The sequence below is a fragment of the Saccopteryx leptura genome, chromosome 4 (genome assembly GCF_036850995.1).
Source record: "Saccopteryx leptura isolate mSacLep1 chromosome 4, mSacLep1_pri_phased_curated, whole genome shotgun sequence".
NCBI classification, from domain to species: Eukaryota; Metazoa; Chordata; class Mammalia; order Chiroptera; family Emballonuridae; genus Saccopteryx; species Saccopteryx leptura.
The window spans coordinates 51,587,865-51,605,758 of NC_089506.1; the positions used below are offsets into that span (position 1 = coordinate 51,587,865).

The following is a 17,894-nucleotide window of genomic DNA, read 5'->3' on the forward strand; positions in this document are numbered from 1 at the left end:
CAGTGTATAGCAAGGCCTGTTGCATGATCAGTATGTGTTTATTTCAGAGGTTAAATGTGACAGTGCATAGGCTGATGCATCTTGTTGATATGTTTTGTTTGAACTTCAAGTTTGAAAATATTTTGTTGCCAAGATTTAGAAATTGGAACAATTTCAAACCGCAATGAGATATCACCTCACACCTTTTAGAATGGCTATTATCAAAGAGACAAGAAATAACATATGTTAGAAATGATGTAGAGAAAAGGGAATTGTCATACACTGTTGGTGGGACTGTAAATTGGTACAGCTGTGATGGAAAACAGTATGAAGTTTCCTCAAAAAGTTAAAAATAGAACTATCAAATGATCGAGCTATTCTACTTTCAAGTGTTTTTCTGAAGAATATGAAAAAACACTAATTAGAAAAGATATCTGCACTCCTATTTCATTGTAGCATTATTTACAATAGCCAAGATATAGAAACAATCTAAGTGTCTATCAACAGATGAATAAAGAAAATGTGTGCATATATATAATGGATTACTATTCAGCCATACAAGAGATGAAATATTGCCATCTGCAACAACATGGATGGCCTTGAGGGTATGATGCTGAGTGAAATAAGTAAGAGAGAAAAGGATAAAAACTGTATGCTATCACTCATATGTTAAAGGAATATAAAATAACAGACAAACAAGATAAAACAGAAGAAACTCATAGATACAACACTGGTGGTTATCCTAGAGGAAGGAGAGTGGAGGGAGGGCAAAGTCGGTCAAGGAGGTCAAATATATGGTGATGGATAGAGGAAGCTACAGGATTGGTGGAGAGTATGCTACAGTGTATACAAATATCAAATTATTATGTTGTGCACCTGATATTTATATAACCAAAGTTACCTCAATAAAATTAATTAACTACTTGAACATGTAAAATAAATTAAAAATAAAAAAAGATTGAGAGACTTCACATCAAAATTTGTATCTCTGGTTCTTTCTAAAAAATCCCCAAGAGTCTCACAAAGCAGGGTAACAGCTGTTCGTGGCTGGGTGGCAGCTGCCATCCTTAGAAGGTTTATGTGCTCTTCAGTTAAGTTTTTGCAGTCTCCAGTGATCCCTGTGTCTTGCCAACAGTAAATGCTAAGTCAGTCATTCACATTACTTGCTGATTCCTACAGATTCAGTTTGTACCACTTGTTTGTTCGAGAGGGAATGAATGAAGAAATGAATGAAGAAATGAATGAATATATATGAATATATACTGATGAGGCACTTGGAGCCAAAGAAATGAAATCATATAACATTACTTGCAGGAATGTCAGAGATCAGACATAGATTCTCAGGCCAGAGCTTTTACTTTTAATCTTTGCTTCTTAGTTTGTCATTGTATTAAGAAATCCTAAAAAAAATTTTCTAAGCCCTCAAGTTTGAATAAATGAAGAAGGGTACTGACAAAACATTATTTTCATTTTCTGAAAATAAAAAGAACATAAATAAATTCTTTAATATGATAAATGTTTCTTTCTTCCTAAGCTTTCAGAGAAATAGTTTCTTAAGAACTACACAGAGTAACAAAAGTTGCAGTCATTGCTGGAAGCAAAATGAATAGTAAACAAATGTAACTATTAAAGAATATAATTAAGGTTAAAATTAATATTACATGCCATAGGTTTTTGAACAAAATAATTTTTGCTATTCTTTTCCTGTGGATTATTTGTTCTTACATATTTTAACCACAGAATATTGTAATTATAGAATGCCAGTTTATCATCATTCTTCTTCTCCTCAGTACCATACACTGGAGTTTTTTAAGTCTCCTCTCTCTTGCCAACTCCACTGATGGCTAGTGGTTTATTCAATTAGACTACAGTGTTTGATTTCTGGTGTTTTCTAGGTTTATATCTGATTGTTATGGGTTAAATTGTGCCCCTACACCCACACAAAATATATAATAAAGTCTTAACCAGTGGTGGGATTCAGACAATTCTCATTGGTTTGGCAGAACCAATACCTAATTTTTTTGTTGAGTTCAGTGAACCCGTTGTTAAAATGGCACTCATAATCAGAGTTCTCTCTAAGGTGGGCGCCTGGGCAGCCGCCCAATGTGGAAATCACAAACTTATATAGCAATATTCATTCTGTCCATAGGTGAAAAAAATTACAAGTGAGGATGCCAATCAAGAAGCAATATGGAAATATATTAAATAACAGTTTTATTGTTTATTGTCAGGTTTTACTTACTATTTTTTTAATATTTTAAAACTCTTTCTTATAACATCATCTAGTATTTTGTACCTTTTTTATTGTTCTTATTTAAGTATTAAGTGCATGAAATAATAAACTAGCTTTTGCTATATATTTTTTTTATACTTAAAATGGTTATTAGGGCAGAGAACCGGATGTTAAATTATTTGAATCCCACCACTGGTCTTAACCCCCTGACACTCAGAATGCAACTTGATTAGGAAAGATTTGGTGCTAATCTTGGCTCCAGGCAAATTTGAGAAACACCCAAGAAGTATCTTTAATAACCCTCCGGTCTTCTTGTGCCCACTTCAGTGGGTCAGATTTCTCTGCAGATGAGGGTTTCTTTACTTGAAATTCATGGATAATTTTTCAAGACTAACATGAAACCTTTGAGATCTTGAGATTGTTTGTAATAGTCTATAAGTATGGCCATTTTCCAGGGTAAAGATTCATAGGTTTTCTGTTTGTTTTGTTTTGACTGATTTTAGAGAGACAGAGAGAGGAAGCATTTATTCGTTGTTTCACTTAGCTGTGCGTTCATTGGTCACTGACGCAGGATGTGACCTGCAAGTGGTGTTTCTGGATGATGCTCAAATCAAATGAGCTAACCAGCCAGGGCCAAACCTTCCACAGTTTTGACTAATTCTTAAAAATGTTACACTTCTCTACAATTAGATTGAGAAAAAAAACAACAACAACAACAGCAAAAAAAAAAAGAAAACAAAAAAACCCCACTAAACTAAGAGTACCTGGCATGGTGATCAGTATCAAATTAAGGTTTTGTGCCTGGGGAACAAGGCACAGGGTTAAATGGGGTGATGGCTTGGGGTAAGAACAGGATGAAGAGTTTGGATTTAGATATATTGAACTGCAAGTGACAAAAGACCATTCATTCTGAGTGTTCAGTAGACAACTGGAGCCATAGAGTTGTCAAGGAAAGGGCTCACACCAGAATTGAGGTTGATTGGCACAGATGTGGGAATTGAATACATGAGTGCAGATACACTTTTAGAATTGATCACTTAACCTGATCTAAGAAAAGACAACAATGAGTCTTAGAGAGACTCTACCTTAGGGAGCAAGGGAAGGAAGATGAAGTATTAGAAATAAAATAAAATAGGAAACAAGGTTAGAATGGCAAAAGAACCAGAAATATATCATGGGGGGAGGGGGAGAGCAGAAGAGAATTCTAAGGAGAGGCTAACTTGGCTTGCAAAACAAGACAAATATTAAAGAAAATGGTGAACAGTCTTGCAGGAAAGTTCTGGATCTGCAGTTCACTGACGATCATCAATAAGTCTCCTTTGAAAAGTTGTGGAGATTTCTTTGTTAATTTATGTGTTCTTTGGATGGTTACTATTGCATTTCTGCTATGTGCCAGATGTCATGCTAGGTGATGGGTCACAAGGATGAATATGACACAATCCTGTCTTTGTGAAGCTTACAGGGTTGGACTGGGACACTTACTTAGAGGGGTAAACTTTTATATGGAGATCCGCAAGTGCTGAGGGAGGGGATGAAGGGGATGTGGTTGATTGACCTGCGAAGGTAGAAGTCAGATGACCAGGGAATGAATCTCTTATGTGGGAAGTGTAAACAGTGGGTCCAAGAATCCTTAAAGTATGAACCGGTCCTGTATTTAATTTCACCATAACATCTGAAATCACATATGATTTCACACACACACACTTTGGGTCAAAACCATTTATGTTACTGAGTCCTAGTAAGTGATGTTATAATATTTATATACAGATAGAAACAAAAATAAATACATGTGCCTTGCTTTCTCTTGCAGTTCCTCTCTTCTCTAAATATTTAATTTTCTGAACGGGTTTATTTTTAGAGACTTCTATTTTAAAATGTTTTTTATCCTTCAATATACCAAACTTGTTAAGCATAAATATTATTAAGTTATTAGGAGTTTTAGAATTAATTACATCAATTATTGATTCTGTAAGAGGAGTTAGGAGGCAGGAAATGATGATGCCAGGTTTGGAGTTAACTTCCTTGGGTCAGATCCCTTTTCTATCATTTATAAGTTACATGTGAGCTACTTATACTGTTGAACCTCTATTCATATCTATAATGGCTCATTGAATAATAGTTACCTTACAGAATTCTTGGAAAAAATAGATAATGCATGAAAAATGCCTGGCAAATAGTAGGCTCTATATGATTAGTGATTTCTATTAATAATAAAATAATTGTCTGAGATTATATATTTTTTTTCTTTACTTCTTTTTTTATTTAAGTGAGAGCAGGGGAGGCAGAGGGACAGACTCTAGCAAGGCCCAGACTGGGATCCACCAGCAAGTCTCTGCCCATCTGAGGTGTTGCTCCACTTGGCAATGGTGCTATTTTTAGTGCCTGAGGCAGAGGCCATGGAGCCATCTTCAGTATCAGGAGCCAAATCTCTCAAGCCAATCGAGCCATGGCTGTGAAAGGGGGTGGGGGGGGAAGGGGCCAGGTGGAGGAGAGGGGTAGAGAAGCAGATGGTCACTTCTCCTGTGTGCCCTGACCAGGAATTGAGCCTGGTACATCCACATACCTGGCTGATGCTCTACCACTGAGCAAACCAGCCAGGGCCAAGATTATATTTTCAAATTAGGCCAAAGTTTGGCATATAATTTAGAAGATACTCAAATAATATAAAGAATCAATCTTTATTTAAGAGCCCAGTGGCAATTCAAGAACACAAAATTAAAGTCAAAGACATATTGATACCATTCCTGGTATATTTCTAAGAACTCTCTGAAATGGTCACATACCTACCATTTTTAATTTTGAAAATTTCACCCATAAATATGAAGACTAAAATTTTATCTGCCATCAGCCAATTTGTAGTCAGCATCCCATAAGCAAATAAGATTTGTTTTTTCACATTTTTGAAATTTAGAAAGAATTGAAGAGTAATAAAAAGTAGTTTCTGTATCACATAAAGCTTCACACACACAAAAAAAAAATTTACTTGTGAACTTTCCAATGTTGCCTTATGTTTCCTGAGTTATTTGTGTCTCCAATTCCTGTATAGAGCTCCCTGGTTTTAAAATCTATCGGGATATTGATGCAGAGGTTTTGAACTGTACAACTCTGGGGGGGGGGGGTGATCACATAGACTACAATGAAAAATGCATCCCTAGTACACAGTGCACCTCTGTACAACCATACACAACAGCCCTGTTTGAGAGGCTTGAATACTTTCCTGATGAGTATATTTTACCATTCAACAAAAACTTACTAAGTGTCTACTATGTACAAGATACTCTTCAGGCTGTGGGACTATAATAGTGATCAAAAAAGACATGGTCCCCATCTACATAGAATTTACATTTTGGCAGAGTGGAGAAGGGGACAGACAATGAACAAAACCTAAATAAATATATACTTTATCAAATGATGATAAGTGTTGAGAAGAGTAAAGCAAGGTGATGAGGAAAGGGGATCTCAGCAGTGAGAGAATTGCTGTTTGAAATAAAGTTGGCAAAAAGCCTTCATTGTTGGGATTTTTGAAGGGCATGAGAATATAAGCTTTCATATAATTGAGGCAAGAATATTCTAGACAGAGCAAAGAGCAAGTGCAAACATCCTAAGGCAGAAGTCCACTTGGTACATCCAGGGGACAGCAAAGAGTGGTGTGGCTGGAGTGGATTGGACAAATGTACAGTGTTACCTCTGAAGTCAGGTGATTGAGGGTGGGAAGCCAATTTCGGCTCTAAAGAGTTTCTGTAGGGATCTTTACTCTGGAAGAGATGGGATACCACTAGATGGTCTTGAATAAAGGAGTGACATTATCTGATTTAGACATTAAAAGAATCATACTGCCTTTGAACTAGTTTTTATTGTGAAAGGTTATGCATGGTCTAAACAATTTCCCCAAATACTCCAGGAGTGTTTTCTGGTTTTGTTTTTGTTTTTTTTGCAAAAATTAGCAACATACTTTTTTTAACTTTTCTATTTTTAAGCTGAGTTCAAATTCAGACGTTGAAGCAAATATTTTAAATACCGATGAAAGTAACAAATGCCAAAACCTTTAGTCTCAATACGTGTTAAAGCTAATTTCTTTATTCCTATCTGAATGTCTCAATTTGCAAAAAACAAATTCACATTAATTTCTATCACTTATAAGAAGAAGAATATGAAAATCTCAAATTATGAGGAAAACAGTTTTATGGACATAAATGTGTCAAGATAGGGGTCAAGGCCTTTGCTACAGAGATGTTTGTTGCTCATAAAGCAATTTGAATTTTGCTAAGTAAACATAACCAGGGAACACAATGTTCTCAAATGTTCTGGCCTTTCAGAAACGATTTAAGCAATTCCATTGTTCATAATACTGTAACTTAAAATAAAAATCACTAATTCTTGCATTCTCAGTACTTTCTCATAAAATGCAACAAGGTTAAGAGTTGTGAGTAAAGTACAAATGTCACTGTAAGAACTCTGCTATATTTTCTAAACATCTTTTATAAAAGTATTTATAGATGTATAACTTTCTTTTCAAAGACCTCAGCAAATCTGTTTTCCAAACACCCACAAGTTTGTTTACTATGTATTTATGGAAGTTTACTCCTGTATACAAATGACTCATAACAAAAAATAAAAGAAAGGAGTCTCTCAGCCTCACCACTGACTTGTCTCTACATTGACAGGCCAACACAGATTCTTTTAACCTATTTTTATGAATAAAAATACCTCACAGTGTTTGAAGAAAATATCTTGTATAAATAACAACAACAATTTTATCTGCCTCAAACATGACTGCTTTTAATGTCATGACTAATTGTATCACTGAGGTATTATCACTCACTTAGTAGATTCCTAAGTTTGGACATATTAAGAGTGGATGAGTTTGGGCACATTAAGAGTTGGATGCTTTAAGAGTTGGGCACATTTTGCTTGTAAAACCAGTTATCAAAATCAATGCCTATACTATGATACTTTATAAAAAAAAGGGAAAAGAAACTAATATTGCCAGTCCCTACCATGTCCGGCCCTGTGCTGGGCATCTGGCATATCTTAGGGGAGTTAGTCTTTGAAGTAATCATATGAAGGAGGAATTATTATATCAGTTTTAGATAAGAGGAAACTGAAGTTAAGGAGGTAAAATAATATGTACCAGCCTGGGTTTGTTCAAGCCCTGGCCTGTCTGACTTCAAAGCCCCTGCCCTTCTTCCTACTGCAGGCTGCATCCACTGGGCAATACTGTTTAAAGCTATTTTTGAATTAGTTCATTTAGTTACCAGTCCCTGTCCTAACTCATAATCCTTAAAACCACCTTGCAAGGTGAATATTTAGTCAGTTTCACAAGTGATTATCTTCATTTTACTGATGAGACAACAAAGATAAGAAGTGATAAATGACCCACCCAAGGCTGGGAAGTGGTTGAGCAGGAATTTAGATTCTGGTCTGCCTTACTCCTGTGCCTATGAGCTCTTTTCACATTCTTTACAGTTTGACAACTTAAAAAATACACAACACACACACACAAATTAAATGAGCTGAAAATTTATAATTCTAAAAGGAAACTGATGACTTGAGGCAATAGATAACTATGTTTCAACACTTGGAAATGATTATAGTAGACATTTCTCAAAATGATTTTCCAAGCTGTTTTTCATTTGAATAGTGCTTGACATCCGCATGGCTTGGTCTATGTTTATGTAGCAAACATAGCTGTTTTTGATCCTTTCTCCATGGGTTGGAATCCTCAAACTATTGTGGTGAATCCACAGTGAGGTAATGAATTATAAAGATCTGCTATCCTGTTGATATTAAAAAAACACTTAGCCTTAATAGGTCAGGCATGTGTCCCTAACTAAATTAAAAAATTAACAGTTTTAAAAAACTAGCCAAAATGTTAGTTTAATAGTTACTATCCAACTGGAAAAGGCCCGGACTAATGAAATGAAAGAATTGGAGATGACCTGGAAGATGAATTTTTCATTGCTGACTTGTTTTGGTATCTGGACATTCTTATGATCCAGTTTTTAATCTACACTGTGTTTTTTTTTTATAGTGAATGCTTCTATTAGTGATAATCACAGAAACAAATGCATGCTTAGTTTACTTTTTTTATTATAAAAGCAAAATAAAAATAAATATAAAAATTAATATACTGTTATAGTTTATAAGAATTGCAATTTATCCATCTATTTCTGTGTAAACAAAATGATTTACAATTTTAAAGTCTAATCTAATATTTTAATGATAAAAAAGAAAAAATAGGAATAAGGCAAATAGTATATCTATTTATTTTTATTTAACCCTTAAAGACTGTTGGACTATCAATGTATTTTTCTTTTTCTAGTATATAGACAATTTCCCCTTGAAGGAATACTTAAACATAAGATTTGAAGTCTTATATTTCAATTTGACTTACATGTCTTATAAGACGTAATTTTTTTTTTTTACTTTAAGATGAAATTTCCCCCAAAAGCTTACCCACACCTTTTTATATCCAAGAATAGGCTAAGATCACTATTTTGTAAACTCATAGCATAGTAACTGGCCAAATCATTTGTCAAGAACATGAATCAACATTATTTTACTGTTTGGTAAGTTTGTTTCAATAAAGTTTTGCAGAGATATAAACATGAAGCTCTTTTACAGCAGTATATCTTACTTATCTGCACTGGAAACAATATCATGATAACATGGACTGTCCTAGACAATCTGGGATTCATAGAACCCAAAGTTTTAGGGCAAAATAAACCTCAAAGAATTATGGGATAAGCCTCCCCGTTTCCTTCAATTAGATTTTTCATTATTATCCTTCTATTTCTTTAAGTCCAAACTCCACCCAACTCAGTATATAATTCTGGTGTCACAGCCTCTAAAAACATTTCTTAAACAGTCAGCTGGAAGCCAGCTCTCTCTTCTGAAGATGCCAATAGAAGTTGTGTCTCTATTCCTCCATTAAGGCATGACCCCCCGCCCCTCTTGCATTATTTGCTAATGTGCTTGCTATATTTTCCCTACAAGACAGTGAGCTCCTCAACTATGCCATCTTAAGTCACATTCATTTCTTCCATAATGTGCTATGTGTTAACTTTCACATAATAGTTTCTCAAGGAGTATTGAGGATATACACAACAATTTGTTAGCCATATCAAATTGTCAAAGAGAATGAAAAACATACTCAGTTTTCTTGAACAAAAAGCCCTTGGTCAGGAAAGAAAGCTACAAGAGTAGAAAATTTTTCAAGAGGGGAACCAGATAACTGGCACACAAAAGTGACAAATTTAATTTCTTCACCTTTCTAAGCTCAAACGTGAATAAAATATTTATCTTAGTCGTCACAAGCCAGACTTTGATTTGAAACTTTTGGGTACATGAATGTCATGCCAAACCAAAAATACAGCATGCATATATATATTTCTGTGTGTGTATGACAGAGACAGAGAGATAGAGACAGGGACAGATAGGAACAGACAGATAGAAAGGGAGAGAGATGAGAAGCATCAATTCTTCATTATAGCTCCTTAGTTGTTTATTGATTGCTTTCTCATATGTGCCTTGACCAGGGTGCTACAGCAGAGCTAGTGGTCCCTTGCTCAAGCCAGCAACCTTGGGCTCAAGCCAGAGACCATGGGCTCATGTCTATGATCCCACACTCAAGCCAGTGACCCCACGCTCAAGTTGGTGAGCACACACTAAAGCTGGATGAGCCTGTGCTCAAGCCGGCAACCTTGGGGTCTTGAACCTGGATCCTCTGTGTCCCCGTCCAACTCTCTATCCACTGTGCTACTGCCTGGTAAGGCAGCATCATGTATTTTTAATTTAAACATGGATCTGTAAAAAATTTATATATGCCTGATATGAAAAAAAAATTGAGTGAAAATTTCCCAACAGTCACTACAAACAAGAAAACAGAATCTAAAATCAATAGTTAAATTTCTGTAAAAAGTACAATGAAAAACATTTCATTTGAAAGTCTAATGTGACATTGATATGACACATAAAATGCATTATCTTACCTTTAAGGAATCAAAGCAGGCAATTACTCTTCCATTTTCAACCTGGCAGCTTTTTGGGGGGTGAGCAAATTTGCATTCCTCATCAGAGCGTGAGCATGTTCCTCTTTGGAACTGTCTGCAGACTTCTAATGTCAGCCATTTTGTATCTCTGACTGGGGCAACATTCAAAGCCATGATGATAAAGTAATTTGGTTCTGTTAGTTTCTGTTAAACGATGAAATCAATCCAAGTTGCAATGATCAAAAACTATTGTTGTGAAAAACCCCACATGTAAGTCTGAAGGTAAGTGATAAATTGCTTAATGAAGTCCAATCCAAGAAACAGAGTTAGAAGAGAATTTATTGGCAGGCAGTCACTCATCAATCAATATGCCCCACTGGAAGATTGTGGGCCGAAATAAAAGCATGCTCAGTGTCATCTCTGGCTGTAAATGTCCAAGCCTCCTGACCGTTTTGCGGACACAACTGCTTTTAATATAGTGACTTCAATATCATGGCACTCGGGAGAATATATATAGTTCTGAAGCTCACAGCTATTGATGATGCTGGAAAATAAGCCACTTAGATGTTCAGATCTTAGCAGGATTTCTTTTTCCTTCCAACTTTTTAAACTCTGAAATCAAGCAATTGGTAAAGTCAGACAACTGAGGTATCTTCATCCACTTGTAAGGTCAGGGTAACGTACATTTGACAGAAAAACAACACTTGAAAACACAACAAGAGCTCCTGGGCTGCAGTTTCCAGCAAAAGTGACTTCACACAGGCACTTTTAAATCATGAACCTGAAAAACATCAATAAAATATCAGCTTACACCCAAACTCAATGAAATCAACACTTTAACAAACTCTTTAGCTCTTATTTGGAATTTGCAAAAATGCAATTGAGAGCTTTGAGCTTCAAGTATAGTAAGGAAAGCTATGCCTTTTAAAAAGAGAGAGAGAGAAAGAGAAAATATATGCAACTACAACCATATTGCAGAAATGATCTAGGCAGCAGTCCAAAAGTTAGGGATGACTCAAAGAGATGAGTGTGGTAGACACAATAATTAGGCATTCTGAAACAATTCAATCTAATATGCTTAATCGCCAAAACAGTGTATTGGAACTGTGGCGTCCAATTAATTTCACATTTGGGCCATTGATTTTTATTGTTGAAAATGCTATAAACCATTATTTGGGATGTATCTTTCCTATATAATAAGGACATTGTTATTTTGGATGAAGTGCAGGCTCCTTATTCTTTACATCCTTTGTAGTTTACAGATATTCAAACTTAGAAATGAATAGGTAGGAGCTTCCTGATATTTATTTTCATATCTTGTATACTTTTCTGTCTATTACTATTATTTCTTTAATGTTAGTATCCCCCTCCATGCTGTAAGCACTCAAAGAATAAGGACTATTTGTATATTTCAATTCTGTAGTGTTAGTTTCTTAGTTCATGGCTATTAGGTCCTCAAAAAATATTTATTGACCAATTTAACTGATTGACTCACTGACTAAATGAATTAGTAAATTCAGATTTCTAAACTCGGCATATTTCACTTCTTTTACTATTTTCAAGGATTATGAAATTATTAAAAATTAATGAGGCCCTGGATGACCAGTTCAGAGGATAGAGAGTCAGCATGGACGTCCTAGGTTCAATTCCTGGTAAGGGCACACAGGAAAAGGGACCATCTGCTTCTCTCTCCCTCCCTCCCCACCCCCTCTCTCTTCCCTCCCACAACCAGTGGCCCAATTGGTTCAAGTGTAGGCCTCAGGTGTTGAGGATAGTTCATTGGTTTGAGCATTGGCCTTAGTCACTAAAAAAGAGCTCAGCTGATTTTGAGCATCAGCCCCAGACAGGGTTTGCCAGATGGATCCCGGTTGGGGCACCTGCAGGAGTTTGTCTCATTATCTCCCTTCCTTTCACCTAAAGAAAGAAAGAAAAAGAGAGGGGGTGGGGAAGAGAGAGAGAGAGAGAGAGAGAGAGAGAGAGATTGAAAGAGAAAGAAAGAAAGAATAAAAGAAAGAAAGAAAGAAAGAAAGGGAGAGAGAGAGGGAGGGAGGAAGGAAGGGAAGGAAAGAGGGAGGGAGGGAGGGAGGGAGGGAGGGAGGGAGGGAGGAAGGAAGGAAGGAAGGAAGGAAGGAAGGAAGGAAGGAAGGAAGGAAGGGAGGAAGGAAGGAAGGGAGGAAGGGAGGAAGGAGGGAAGGGGAAAAAAAGTAACGATTTATTATTGGGTCACGCATGAATACCAAAAGTTGATCATTTTCATAAATTGTATATGCCACAAACAACCTTAAATACTTCTAAAACAATTATAACTAAGAACTTAATGGAGACTGGAAGTAGATTATTTAAAATCGGTGTGATACAGATAAGATTAAAGAACAATAATCTTAAGTGGTTAGCAAGTGCTCCCTGAAAAAGTAGGTCCCACAATCAATTAAGTTTAGTTAACTCCAAGTCAGCCAACCTAAACAGGCTCCATGCAATAGGGCTTTTTGTTGTTGTTGTTCTGGGGGGTTTTTTTGGCCTTGAATGAGTCTCTAATATGGGAAGAGAAGCAATGGTGTCTCTCAAGCTTATCTGATCATGGAACATTTCTTTAGCAGGACATCTCTTGGGATGAATGGGAAGTGCTACTTCATCGCAGTATTTTTTTTACTTATTAGTAAAAATGTTTGAATGAGTTTTAATTGGACGTGCATTTAAGGGAATTGGCAACCTTAAAAGCTATGACACATACCTAACTTCATTTGTAAAATATTTGAGGGGACAGGCAGGCTCCTGCTTGTCTGTTTGGCAGCATTGTGTTCCCAGAAGCTAACATGAACTAGCTTAACTCGGGGCGTTTAGGAAAATGAGTTTAATAACCAAATTTACTCTGGGTCAGGTTTCACAGACCAGCCTGGACCTGCACCTTCATTACCTCAACCCCCACTTCTAACCCCCACGGAGAACAAAGGAGGCGGGAAACAGGGACAAGGAAACATTCCTGCCTGTGTATTCAGTGGAGCTGAAGCACTACTAATAAAAAGATTTAAAATGATGACTTGGACACATCTAATTTATAATTGCAAAATATTTATAGAGTCTCTGAATCCCATGGACCAAGATCCAGTAGAGTTACAGGACAACAAAGACACAGGAGACACTCGTTCTCAAAGGCAGCAGAATAGTCTTGGCCAAGCCCTCACAGGTAGGAAAGAAACAGGCAAACATGTTTTTATGCATAGATAGCTATTGAATAATTACTCGAGTATTCCTAAAACAGAAACAATGCCCTCAACTCAGTACAGTACACTTTTGCTTATACTATTTGATAACAAGACAATTTTTTTCTGGGAAAACAGATGACCATGGCTAGTTACTGTAACAAATCCAACCTGAATTTAGATGGCCAGACTCTATCAAGATGAATTTGCTTTTAAAAGCAGAACAGTCAAGCTTTTTGATGACCAGAGTTCCTATGTATGTCAAAGATATTTCAGAAGGAAAGGGAAGTAAATCAGATTGCACCTAGACTGCTACCCTAACCTCCCATAAATCCACTTGTTCTCTGTTTTTATCCTAAAAGTGTAATAGAGTTACTGTTTAAAAAGACACCACCTCCCTTGGTTCATCACAAGCTCTACTCTATCTTCTGGAGTGGGTCTAAGCAAGCAGCTGTGGGAAAAGGGAAGAGCAAGCAGGTTTGAATTAGATTAGGGGGAAGTCACCAAAGCAGATAGGCAATGATGAGTATGGATGAAGAAGACTCATTTTTAACATGGTCATCAAGGAACAAGATTAAACTGTGCTAACACATAAACGTAAATACATGTTGGATCTACTAAACTGCAAGTTTCTGGGAGGAAGGGTTATATGTTAGGGTTTTACTCTCCAAAAACAGAAGCCACTAGTCTCATGTGGCCATTGAGCATTTGAAATGTGGCCAGTGCCAGAGAGGAACTAAATTTATATATTCTCAATTAATGTAAATTAAATTTAAAACTAATCCTCAATTCAGTTATTGGAACACTTCAGTGTTCATAGATCAACTTGAGTACATGAATCTACTTTTCATTTGTAAAATTTATGAACTCTAAATACAGATCAAGTATTTCCAACCTAGCAGAGAGGTGTAAACTATAATTTCAAAGACTTAGTATAAAAAAAAAAGGACTTGGCAACATCTCTTTAATATTATTTTACAATTACTACATAATGAATTAAAAGTATAATATTTTTTAAAAATTGGAATATTATGAAAATGAAACTTGCTTCTTTTTACCACCTCAAGATTCAGAATGACTTATGTAGCTCACATTTTGTTTCTGGTGAGGGCACTCTCTTAGGGGCTTTTGCATTTCTTCTCTCAGCCAACACAGCGTTCTATGGAGTGGTAGAAAGTACCCTGTCCTAAGAGCCAGTATTTCTAGCTCACATTTTGCGAAGGATCCTTATATGACCTTGGGTAAGTCAATTTCTCTGAGATCAGTGTTCTTCTGTAAAATGTTGATAATAGTTCTTACCTACATGGTTGCTGCCACAAAGGACAGATTATAGAGGAAACATAATAATATTTTGTGAACAGAAGAGTGCTATCCAAATGCAGGGCGATGAAGGAGGAGTGGCTCTGTAAATGTTTACTGAGTAAATCCACTCTCAGGCTGCCCCCCCCCCCCCCCCCCCCGCAATAGTTCCACAACAGTGACCAGGATCTGCTCTGGGGGTGGATCCGCTCCAGCCGCAGATTCGGGAAAGCAGGACAGTGCCTCCGAGATCAAAGAGCTGACTGCACCGACCACTTGGGGCCTCTTATCTGGAGCATCTCTCTTTTCTCAGACTGTCTTATTTTGCAGCTGAAAGGAACCCACAGAGAAGTTTCTCCAAGTACAAAACTCACGGTGCTACTACAAAGGCCTGAAGCCTGCTTTCTTTCTCCAGCCTCTACTAACCCAGTCATGAATGAAATACTTTTTGGTCGAAACAGTCGCCCTGGGTGTGATGTGTATCCCAGATACACTGGCGGCACTGACGGAGAGCCTTCTTGGTTGGAGGGCGTGGTGGAAAGGCAGCCACAGATTCCATTCCCTGGTGCCCTGCGTCCGTGGGGAAGAACTGGCGGCATTCTTAAGTTCACCTGCCCAAGGCGCTCCTGTTCAAATGTATCTCTATGGAGAGGGCACTTGTTTCAAACTGATCAGATGTAAGGCACCAGCTACCGTTCCTAGAGGTTTCTGGATGGCACTGGGAAGCAGGGGCTCCTGCTTATCTTATTTTTGAATTTTTTTCTGTTTGCTTCTCACAACACTTTGCTTTCATTTTTTCACTTCTTGTTGACTTGTGCTTCAGTGTTATCGACAGCATCCCAGTCAATTCCACTCTAATTAGCTCTTTCCAGGGCAGAACCTAGGCAGAATTTTAAAGTGGTTGTTCCCAGTTGTTTCTCTGGCTCTGTTTCTTTGTTGGTCCTCCCCTTCCTCGTCCTCCTCAGGCATTCAGCAGCTTCGTGTTGCCTCCCCTCCTGCCTTTCTAGCCCCTCACAGAGGAGATAATCTCTTTGAAGGTTCAGCTGAGTCACCAGGATTCCAAGGCCTTACCACTGCTCCCTGAAATTGTGTTCCTTAATTACACTTTTGATGACCACTCTATAGGGCCACCTTTTTCTCCCCCCCCCTCTTCTTTTCTAAGTGAGAAGAGGGAAGATAAAGAGGCTGTCTCCCGCATGCATGCGCCCTGACTGGGATCTACCTAGCGACCACCCTCCGGGGCTGATGCTCTGCCCCTCTGGGGTCATGCTAGCAACTGAGCTATTTTCAATGCTTGAGGGGGAGGCTCCACAGAGCCATCCTCAGCACCCAGGGCCAATATGCTAAAACCAATCCAAACCATGGCTGGGGGAGGCAAAGAGAGAGAGAGAAGGGGGAGGGGTGGAGAAGCAGATGGTCACTTCTCCTGTGTGCTCTGAGAGGGAATCAAACCTGGGACATCCACACACCAGGCTGACGCTTTACCACTGAGTCAGCGGGTAAAGGCCTATGGGTCATCTTCTAACCTTGTCTGGTAATTACTTTTAAGTAGATATCATTATTCCCTAATTCACAACAATTGTAAATACTGATTTTCAGACCTCCAGAGTTCAGTTTAGTGTCTGGTATACAGCATATGCTTGACCAGTGTTTGTCATATGAACTTCTGATCGTCTTCCAATAAGCATTTGCATTTTAACATGGACCAAAGTCTAATCTACAGGAACAAGGCTTCAGCAGCAGCCCCTGGGAACCTGTTAGAAGTGCAGATTCTCAGGTTTCAGCTCAGAGGTGCTGAACCGGGCACCCTGGGGATGGGTCTAGCGATCTGTTTTAACAAGCTCGTAGGGTGTGACTCTGAAGCCAGCTCAAGTTTGAGAACCACTGCAGTAAGCATTTCTTGCCACCTTCCTGTGTGCCAGGCGTCCTGCTGGTTGCTGAGGGAACAAAGATGTCTGTCCTGAGTTAATCACAGGGTCTTGGGTTCACTGACTCTCACAGAAACAATTACAGGAAAGCTGGCTGGGGGCTTCCCCCCCATGATTGTGTTTCTGATCAATAAAAACAAAGCAAAACTAGACTAAACAGAAAACACCTGAGAGATTTGCCCCAGATAAAACCTCATTCTGTGAGAATTAAAAATAGGCTAACTCATAGCCTGTAGACTTTGTTCAGGCCTTTGGTGGGGGTGGTGGGGCTTTGTTTATAGGACTTTCATCTGAGGGAGGACTGTTTTAGGGGCCTGGTGGTGCTTGGTGACCAAGCAGCTCAGTGTTCAGTCCCTTACTGCTAGAAGTCTTTACAGAGGGGCCGCTTTGTAGCACCCGCCCTGTACAGGCAACACCAGATACAACAAATAGCGAGGTTCACTGTGTGACTCATCTTCAAAGGAAAGGCAAGACTGAAAGTCCAAGGGTAAAAAAACAAAGGCTCTTTTTGTATTTTCTGAAATGCTGAAGGACTTGCCATCCAACTTTACAAAATAATCAATCCCAAGCTATTTTTAAGGTCTTTACTTACATGACACTTCATTTTTCAAAATATATTCAAACCTCGTCTAGGTGTTAGATTTTCAGAAATCTGTGACTTTTGACTGTGTAAAAGGATTTGCTGCTCACATCCCGTTACAGCTGCTCAGCGAAGCAGCGCGGTGGGTTTGGACAGCCTGGGTTTTCAGAGGCCCCGCCCTCGAGCTGCACCCCTCAGACAAGCCCGGGCCGTGGACCCCAGGTGTCCTTGCCTTGCCAACGCTTCGTAGCTAGTTTGTACATTTTTGAAGGGAAATACATCAATCATGTCTGATCTTGAGTCTGAGATTGTTCAAAATTTAAGACTGCCTTAAGGAAAATCGTTGTGCAGCACGCCACTCCTCCGGTTCACATCTACGGTATTTTCTCTGTCTGCCAGACATCGGCCTCCTAGGGAGCTGATTAAAGGATCCTTGCAAAACAAACTGATTTCTGAGTCAGACAGTCAAGGACTCATTATCCACTAAGTAATTTATGGGATGCCTTTAATTTTATTTTGCATAAATCTAATTACAATAAAGAAGCTATGTCTCCTTGGGTTTCCTACTTCTAATTTTGAGAATTGTTGTGTTTCTTCTCTTTGACTTGAAAATTCTTAAAATATGATTTTTTTTAAATGATTTTTTTTTCTTCCTGTGAGTGGTTTCATGTTTGAGCACCCCGC

The 17,894-nt window shown here is 38.0% G+C and overlaps 1 protein-coding gene across 8 annotated transcripts in view; it reads right to left on the minus strand.

Moving 5' to 3' along the window:
• MBNL2 (muscleblind like splicing regulator 2) overlaps positions 1–17,894 on the minus strand; it is a 162,786-nt gene that overhangs the window by 98,681 nt on the left and 46,211 nt on the right. For all 8 annotated transcript variants that reach the window (XM_066380666.1, XM_066380667.1, XM_066380664.1 and 5 more), the window contains exon 2: positions 10,204–10,984. In XM_066380666.1, coding sequence (XP_066236763.1) covers positions 10,204–10,377 — 174 coding nt within the window. In that variant the 5' untranslated portion in view covers positions 10,378–10,984. The remainder of the gene's footprint in view (positions 1–10,203; positions 10,985–17,894) is intronic.